Source organism: Myotis davidii, unplaced genomic scaffold (genome assembly GCF_000327345.1).
Source record: "Myotis davidii unplaced genomic scaffold, ASM32734v1 scaffold478, whole genome shotgun sequence".
Taxonomy (NCBI): Eukaryota; Metazoa; Chordata; class Mammalia; order Chiroptera; family Vespertilionidae; genus Myotis; species Myotis davidii.
The window spans coordinates 1,882,544-1,891,953 of NW_006289570.1; the positions used below are offsets into that span (position 1 = coordinate 1,882,544).

At 50.4% G+C, this 9,410-nt stretch overlaps 1 protein-coding gene across 1 annotated transcript in view; it reads left to right on the forward strand.

Annotated features, from left to right (window-relative positions):
- Positions 1–7,652, forward strand: part of SEZ6L (seizure related 6 homolog (mouse)-like) — a 91,826-nt gene extending 84,174 nt beyond the window's left edge. Inside the window, exons 15-17 of the mRNA XM_015562825.1 lie at positions 1,005–1,116; positions 2,256–2,358; positions 4,538–7,652. Of these exons, the coding sequence (XP_015418311.1) occupies positions 1,005–1,116; positions 2,256–2,358; positions 4,538–4,567 (245 nt within the window). The 3' untranslated portion in view covers positions 4,568–7,652. The remainder of the gene's footprint in view (positions 1–1,004; positions 1,117–2,255; positions 2,359–4,537) is intronic.
- The last annotated feature ends 1,758 nt before the right edge of the window (positions 7,653–9,410 follow it).

The window sequence follows — 9,410 nt, forward strand, 5'->3', positions numbered from 1 at the left end:
GGAGCCGCTTTCATTACTAATTTTGGAGCCATTTAACTTCCTGACAATAAGAGGTTCCCTCAGAACCTGGGGCTGTGGGGATCGCATGGCATTAGTCATTCTTCCTAGTAACAGATGATGTTTTAGTCCGAGCAGGCAGAGCGGGGGCTCAAATAGAACAGGGCGTTATTAGTCACGCCCCTGGGGATAGAGGAAGTTGCGTGGCTCCCGTGTCTTTCAGGCCATCCCCTTTCTGCCTTTGCCAACCAGTGAACCATGGGAATGTCTCAGATGTGTGGGGTGGGGTTGCGGAGAGATTACAGCGCTAATGTACTGTTTTGTGCTCCTGTGCTTATTGTGGGTGTTAGGGTCACTTTTGCACACTCCATAGAGTGGCGGGTAATGAATTCTAGATTGATGTGCAGCCGAGCTCTGTTGGGCATGGCATGGCGCAGCGCAGAGGGAACCTGGAGACCGAGAGAATGTGCAGCCATGGCCGCTGAGAATCAAAATTGGGTCTTCACCATTGGGGTACCACCATTGGGTGTATAGTACTGAGACCGGCCCCAGCTGCCCGGCGCCCTCTCCTGGAGGGGCTGATAAAGCAGCCCTGGGAGGGACCCGCCAGTCTGGGTACAACAAGCTCCCTCCACTCCATGGAATGCCAGCGAATCTGCCTTCCTGGTTTGCACACTTGGAATTTCTCCCTTGAATTGGATTTTAACCAGCTTTCAACTGTACCCCCCACCAAAGAAAAATGGGCATGGTAGGATCAGGGTTCAAGGACTGTAATTCTCGGTTCCCCCATCACCACCTCACCCAAGGATGGGCCTGGACTCAGTTGCAAAAGAACCAGCACGAACTCCTCTAGGCTCCGCCTCTTCCGCCCTTGGAGATGGTTCTCCAGAGGCTAAGGCTCACTGACAGTCGGTTCTTTGGGAGGGTGGGTGCGGGACTGGGAGCCTGGGACCCGGGTGGGCTGAGCATATGCGACATGAAGGCCTCACTGGCTGTGTGTTCAGTAGCAGAAGCGGCAGCAGAGACATCACTGGAAGGAGGAACTATGGCGCTGGCTATCTTCATCCCGGTCCTCATCATCTCCTTACTGCTGGGGGGAGCCTACATTTACATTACCAGGTAGGGAGCCCTGGAGCGAGTTGGGGGGCTGCCATCCCCTCATCCATTCGTGTCCTGAGGGGCTGGGCATTTCACCTCTCTGAACCTCAGCATCTCCACCTCTAGCTTGGGGACAGTGGCATTTGTGTGAAATGACACTTGAGTAAGGACTTGAAAGCAATGCAAAGGTAAGCTCTGCAAACCTGGGATAAGAGGAACAGCATGTGCAAAGGCCCTGAGGCAGGTATTTACCTCATATAGATTTTCCCTGCCCTCATGGAGCTTACAGTCTAGGAGGAAGAGAGGGGAAATACACAAATAATAACACACTGTATAAACACAATGAAGGAAGGAGTGGTAACAGAGGAGGAACCACCTTTAACTAGGTGGTCTGACGCAATACAGTATTCATAGGTGCTCAATAAATGCTCATTATTGTTATTGTTGTTCTTTGCATTAAAGAGGGACTTCAGTCACTTTTCGGGTGAAAACAAATTAAGCTCCTCGCCCTCTGCAGTCAGGGGAGGCACTGAGGCTCCAGTTATCACCGACTGACTTCGAATTTGAGGGCAATTAGGATCTCAGCTTTCACCCCACTCGGATTCTCACCCACAAGAAGCTGTTTCCACACATCCCCCTTGTCATTCGTGGAGGTGCCGGTACTCAGAGAGTCTCACTCGCTGCTCCCCTCAGGCAGCGATTTTCAATGGGTGTGCCTCAGATTGTCAAATGACAAAAGTGACAGCAGTCAACACAACCATAGCCTTCCGTTGCGAATGCCCTGTCTTGAACCATAAATATACAGGTGATATAATAGAGTTGCATCTTATCAGTCATGTGGCATAAGAAGGTTGTGTCTGATTGGTTAATTTTGGTACCAGAAATCCTTATATACAAGTATAGGTACCTGATTTTTTTAAAGTCACTTTGGAACAAAAAAAATAGGCAATTACTTTTTCTTTTCATAAATCAATCAAAATTACACCTATTTTTTATCAGAGCAGCAAAATATATATTTGTTGGTGTGTGACAGAATTTTAATAACTAGTCTATGTGTGCCACAAGATGGAAAAGGTTGAACATCGCTGCCCTCAGGTATAGTAAGGTGTCTCCCAGGCCAGGAAGAGTAACTGCTCTCTTTTTCATTCTCTCTTCTCCAGATGTCGTTATTACTCCAACCTCCGCCTGCCCCTGATGTACTCTCACCCCTACAGCCAGATCACCGTGGAGACCGAGTTTGACAACCCCATTTATGAGACAGGGGTGAGTTGGTCTCTCCTCGCTCCCGGGCGCCTCCCTCTTCGTCTGCCCTGAATTCCCTGACGTCAAAACTGAAGGTTTCATTTCCTTTTGCCCACGATGCCACTGGCAGAGAGGTGTGGCCAGGGTCCCATCTCATCCCCCATGACCCTTATGGAGCTAACTGCTGAGAGCACCCAGCTCTCTCTGCCAGCCGATGACACACTGTAGCTCTGCTCGCTCTTGGCAGAAGGACCACAGAAAGAAGGGGCTGCACCGAATACCCATGGAGAGACGGCTGAGATGGGCACACACCTTATTGAGCTCCACGCCCTAATGAATGGCAGCGTGCAACATCATACACATTTGAGTGGCCGGCCTGGTGTTGGCTATTAGGGACATAGTCATGAGCCAATATACACCATCCAGCCATTAATGTGCATATGGTCTTGCAAAGGGGACAGCTATTAATAACAACAATAATGTGTGTCATGGGCTGGGCACCTTAAGTGCATGACCCCGTGAATCCTTGTAACTACCTGTGATTGATTCTGCAGTTTTCACTGTGGATTGATGAGGATGATGAGGTTCAGAACAAGGAAAAGGTGATTTGGCCGAGGTTGCACACCACCAGAGGGCACTGTCTGTAACCAGGATGCAAACTCTACCCGGTACCGTAACTCCTTACACTGTCCCGCCTCCCTTCAGCCTCACACGATCAAATATGCCGATGAATGTCTTGATTGCAACAGGTCATTATTTTTGAGGACCATGAAGGAAATTAGACAGGCTGCTACAAGAATATAAGATGGGGGACACTTAGAAGTGGTGGGGAAGGCATTTTGAACCAGTGATGTGAAGCTAAGGCACGTAAGGTGAGTAGAACTTAGATGGTGGCTATAGAAGATGCCAGGGAGAAGGGAGAGCCCATGCAAAGGCCCGAGGCACAGGGGAGGAACCAGAAGATTAGTCATGACTCTGCAAAATCACAACCCTTCAAATTCACTGTGTAATGATGTACAACCACCTCCCAGTATTTGGGCAGCATTAACTCAGCTTGTTCCTTGTCCTTACTGATGTTCCCTCCCCCACCTCTTCTTCTGACCTCCCGTGTTAGTCATTGATTGATGTGTAGCAATGTTACTGAAAAATTTAGACTCTAAAATAACACACACGTATTGTGTCATAGATTCTGTAGGTCAGGAGTCCAGACACAGCTTAGCTGGGTCTCTACTTCAGGGCTCACAAGGTGTCAGTCAGGGCTGCGGTCTCATCTGAGACTTGACTGGGGAAGGATCCCCCTCCAAGCTCACAGGGTTATCAGCCGCATTTAGTTCCTTGCAGGTGGTTGTCTGCCCACCACACTCCATATACATGAAGCACAGGCATGATTGTATATCTGTGTTGGCTCAGCAGAAACCATAGACTTCCATTAAAGCTTGTGACGGTGACCTCTCCCAGGGCACAGCCCATGGCTCCTTATATCTCCCCTCTCCTGAGCCCAGAGGGCCTGGGGAACATTACACACACACTCCATGAACATCAGAGAAATTGAAGTAGTTGCTACCCATATATATTTCAGTCATTTCAGATATGACTTGGTAAGAAGAGGTCGTATGTTATTTTGCATTCCATGTAGCTTGTTTCCCAAACCTTAAAAAGATCAATCTGATGAAAAAACAGCACTTTAGAAACCAGACCTTGATGATACTTATTAGAACAGTGTATCAGTTACCTAGCACTATCATCATGCTGTGTAACGAGCAGTCCCGGAACCCAGCAGCACGTTCATTTGCTCATCAGCCTGCGAGGCAGCGTTTCCAGCTAGTTTCAGCTAGGTGGTAGCCTGGTTTACCCGTGCTCACTCACACATCTGGGATTGGCTAGTCACTGGCTGGGGGACTGAGCTTGGCTCTCCATGTCCTTCACCTCTCGGCTGGGACTAATGGCTCCCAAGGCGTGCTCTACTCATGGTGATGGCAGAAGGGCAGGGCACACGCAGAAACACACAAGCACTTCTCAGGCCCCTCTCGTGACCCATCTCCTTAGAACCCATCGTCCAAAGCAAGTCAGGGTCAGAGCAGAAGGCACCACAATGTCTCCTGGCCAACATTGTGGACACGGGAGGGATGAAGAGTTAGAACCAACTACGCGTCACTCTGCCGCACCAGCTTCAATAGATCTACGCTTCTCTCTCTTGCAGGAAACCAGAGAGTATGAAGTTTCCATCTAGAGAGAGCTGCACTTGAGAAGGGAACTCACAGCTATGAACTCAACTACAACCTCCTCGAGAAATTCATCCAGAGACCATGTGGCATTTGATCAAAACACCCCCAGAGTGTCCGGCTGTCTTTTCTGTAGACTCCTTATGGAAGACGCACTGTTTTCTTCACTGTATTTATTATATTTAAAATGGAGATAGGTGTGGTTGGATGTATTGCCGCTGCGGTCAGATTCGTGTCCCAGCCTCAGTCGCTTCCGGAGGCCGGTGGGAGATCTGCGAGATGCCAGACACAGCAGTAGAGGGGGAAACAGCAGAACCGGGTCGTTTCTCCCGTCAGCAGTGCCATCCTACAGCTGCGTCGAATTGCATGCGTCTTTGGGATCCAGGCCCGTGGTGTGTTTAGTACCAATCGCAGTCCCCAGGTTAGGTCGGGAAGGGTCATTTTTTGTCAGATTAACTTGGGTTGGAATTTCCCGTGGATACTTCAGTAGGTTGGCTCCCAAACAAATCCGTGTGTTTCCCTCTTCCAGTTTCCCCAGCTTCTAAGTGGCCTGGCCACACACCCCTCCCTCCCGTGCCCCTTCTGAGAGCAACCAAGATGTTGCATAAACATTCTCTTTTACTGCCCTGGCCTCCCTGGATGCTGGCAAAATGAGAAAATGTTTTCTTTCTAGAAGAGTGATAAATGACAAGGAAATTTTTTTCAGAGAGGATGAGAGACTTGAGAGTTCCCGTGAAGAACCGGGCAAGGGAGAACGCTGGTCGTGGGAATCGAGTTAATAAAATGTTTTTGCTTTGCACTCCGTCAACAATGAAGGAGCCGGTCATTCAGGCTACAGGCCTCAGGATCGATCACCTTGTTCAGCGAGGCCGCCCTCCAGCTGTGAGCAGAGCGCCGCAGCCTTTGGCAGCAGGGCCCCCTCGTCCACAGAGCGAGAAGGGTGTGTGTGGGAGGGGAGGTGCCACGTCCTGAGATCGGGGTGCGCTCTGCTCTTCTCCTGGGGTGCTGGAATGCCTGAGCCCTCAAAATGGGGAGACTCCGGTGCCCTGTTTCTCTTAAAGGTGGAATTTCCTAATATATTTGCAGTCAAGTATTTCAGGGGGTGGGAGGTTTCTATGAGAAGAAACTGTTTTTCTATTGTCTGGAAACTTGGCCCAGAGGTTGAATAGGGGGGTGAATGCAAAGAAACAGAACCGGGGGGGTTAAAACCACAAAGGAATCCACATCCTACAATGTGAACCCCAATGAGAAGAATGGAGGAGCTGCAGGCCAGAAAGGAATTCATAAAGCACCTTACTCATCGCATGAGCATCCTTATATTTTACCAGGATCATTGCATCCCAACCCGGGGGGGCTGGTGAGCGAATAACTAACTGTCCAGGAAGAGTCTTTCCTAAATACAGGATGCCAGGAAGGAATATGGGGTGTCAGTCTCCTCCCTACTGACAGCCGATGGCACACAGGTTCAGTGTTTTTGGGGTGCTCGTTGGCTCCCACGCACACTCTCTAGAATTGTTTTAAATCAGCTGGTTTTCACACAAGAGCAGATACTTCTGGCTGCCATGCCTTTGGGAGAGTCCGGGCGTACGTGTTTGGGTGGCTTGCTTTGGAAACCTCTGGGGCAGCATAGGGCAGTGGGCTTTGTACACAGGCACGTGCCCTCCTCCAGCAAGGAGCTTGCACCTCGTCTGTTCTCGGAAGTCTGAGGCTGGAAGGTTTCCTCCCACCAGAAGACCCTGCTTCTCCGGCAGGCACGCGTGGCGCTCAGCAAGAGACCGTCAGAGGCCGCTCTCCGGCCGCCAGAGCCCACCCCGTCTTCTGGAAGAACCTTAGTGAGCGGTGCCATGTTTGGAGAAAGACCAACAATGCCAATAACGTGACCTTTTCTCAAGAGGCAGAAAGAACCCAATCCTCGCTTTTATTTCTCGTTTGATGATGACTCCAACCCTAACCCGGGGCATCTGGCAAGAACTCTGTGAATGATTCTTCATTGTAGAACCTGCTGTGGTTGCGTGAAAATGAAACACTTGCCTTCCATAAAGACTGACAAAGTGTAAAATCTTCATTCTAACCTTGACCCTGAGAGCTGGCCACGCCATGGCCCAGGGATTTGTGTTGGTTGTTGGAGGGACTGAAAAGGTGTCATTTTTTTTGTTTCCAGGACACCAGTGTCCTAGCTCCGTCTTAGCAGTACAGCCCCTGTGACCACAGTTTAAACGTTTGTTTTAGCCTGAAGTGGACCACACGCGCACGCGAGCTGGACGCTGTGTACAGTGTGATTGCAAGGACAGGCTGGTGTGTGTTTTTTGTCCTCAGTGTGTGTCTGTAACATGTAAAGGTAAGGAAATGGTCCTCCTAGTGCCAACAGTGTGCCAGGCAGGCATCTCATTTCAGTCCACACATGTCTGTTTTTACAAGATCAATATGAAAACCCATTGGGATTCAATAGTTTCCAACAGGATGCCATCTTGAGAAACTCGAGAACCGACGGGACCCTCCGAAAAGCCACTTCGTTTTTAAAACAGCGGGGAAATGCGTTTACAGAGATGTCACGCTTCCAAGATGCACGTGATGACATGTCTCCCAGGCTCCTTCCTGTTCGCGGGATGTGTCAGCCGGCACCCTGTGCTGTAAGGCGCACACACTCCCCTTGTCAGCTCGGAGCGCCTCCTCCTGCTATTTGGGGAGGAGATGGGGGCGTAGAATTCTTGAGCCAACATAAGTATTCTGGTCGCTCTCTGATGCTTTAAATCGGATCCTCTGAAGTCAGCTCCTTGGAGAGCCTACGGGACCCCTGGCCGGTAGCTCGAAACCGCCAAACAGCCGTGCAGAGTGTCGTCAGGGCGGTTATGTAAGCGGGAGGGACTTGGGCAAAAATGACCTTTCTTTGGGGTGAGTCCAAAGAGCATGACTTTTCTGTGCCCTCGAGTGGTCATGGTGGGTCGTCGGAGTTGTCAGCACCCGCAAAGGTAGGCTTTCTCCTGGGATGTTTTCATTTCCATTTTATCCCCAAACCAACTTTCTAAGCGAGAATAACAAAAGGACGTCATTTTCCACTTTGTATATATTGATGCTAATAAAACAAATGAAAAACAGTCAAGTCTGTGGGGAGGTCATTTTTCTGGGGATGAGGTGGGGGACCCCCACTGAAACTTTGAGTGCCAAGGCAGGACTGCCACCTTGGGGACCGTTGGGGGGACATCTGGGCAATGTTTGGACAAGACAGGACCACTGCCACCACCAGACATACCGCTCCCCTCCCTGTCCGGGCCGCTCAGGCAGTCCTAACGGAACGCCGTAGACTGGGCGGCTTACAGACAGATGCTTATTTCTCACAGCTCTGGAGGCTGGGACGTCCGAGATCAAGGTGCCACTGGCTGGGTTCCTGACAGGAGCTCTCTTCTTTCTCCTCTTACTCCTACCCTTCCTCCCCCTCCTACTCCTCCTTTTTCCTTCTCATTCCCCTCCTCCTCCCCCTCCTTCCCCTGTCAAGATAACACAGTAACAACAACAATAATAATAACTGGCTTAATACTTTTATTTGACATTTTAGACACACTTTTTATTTTGGAATAGTTTTAGATTTCCTAGTTATTTCCTTACACTTTCAGTATGTGTTTGTTTGCACTAAACTAAGAAATCGCCATTCTAAAACCATGCTCTTATTACCGCTGTTTGCAATGTAGCTGCCTGGCACATCGTGGGCACACAAACATTTGCTGGAGGAATGAACATCAACCAACAGAGCAGCCCCGACTGTGCAGCATGGTCAGTGCCGGGAGGGTGCGGGGGTTCCTTTCAGCCACCAGAGGGCAGCCTCCGCCTGGTCTACGGAGAGGCCTTCATGATCCTAAGAAGCAGGCACACTTGGCTTCCTGGCAGGGTCATCTTCATTGAGCAGAGGCATCTGATGAAATGGGTGGTTTCTGATACAGCAGAACCCTACGTGGGGAGTTAGCTAGTGTTCTTCACTCTTGCCCGTGAAAGGGACCCAGGCCTGGTGTGTGACCACACGGAGGGGACGTCCCAGGGCCCCGGGCCCTGCCTCTCCCTCTCGGTCCGCAGGGTCTAAGTGAGGGTGGTAGGTGCCTGGGCTCTGAGGAGCCCCATGCCTGGCTTCATGCTCTGCTGTCATTGTCCTGAGAGTTCACTTTTGAGCAAGGGCCTTGTGTGTTCATGTTGCCCCCCAACCAAGTGCAGGTTCTAGCTGTGGGCGTCTCGCAGGGCCCTCCCGAAGTCACCAGGAGGAGGTCTACTCTGGGACAGGACCTGGTGGGGAGAAAAGCTGAACAGACTGGGGCTCGGGGCTTCCCCACGGGGAATCCTGGCTAACAGGACCCTCAGCCTGGGGGGTGGGGGCTGCAGGAGAGAAATGGTGAAGGGGCAGGGCCAAGCGCATCCTGGCTACTAAGGTCCCTCCCTCCTCCTCTCTCTCTCTTTCTTGCTGTCAGCTTTTCTCTCCTTTTTCCCTTTTCTCCCTGCTTCCTGTCTCGAATTCTCCAGTTTCCCAACTCTCCTTTGCACACCGCCCCATTCTCTAAGATCTTCCCTTTCTTTCTCTTTATGTCAACAAATAGTGTAGCCCCTGCTCTGTGGATCTAGCACAATCCTCTCTCCTGCTCATCTTTTTTCCCTGTTTCAATTCTGCTTTTTTTTTTTCTTTCTCAGTTTTTCTTTCCTTTTTCTGTCTTTTGTTAATGGAGAGGGCGGGAGGTGGGCGGGAGGAGACCCAAAACCACATTCAAATCTGTAAAGAATTTTTGTGAGTTTATCTGAGCCAATCTGTCGACAATGGTGGAGAGGGCAGTTTTGCACCTTGTTTTATGCATTACAATCAAAGGAGGCCGTTTC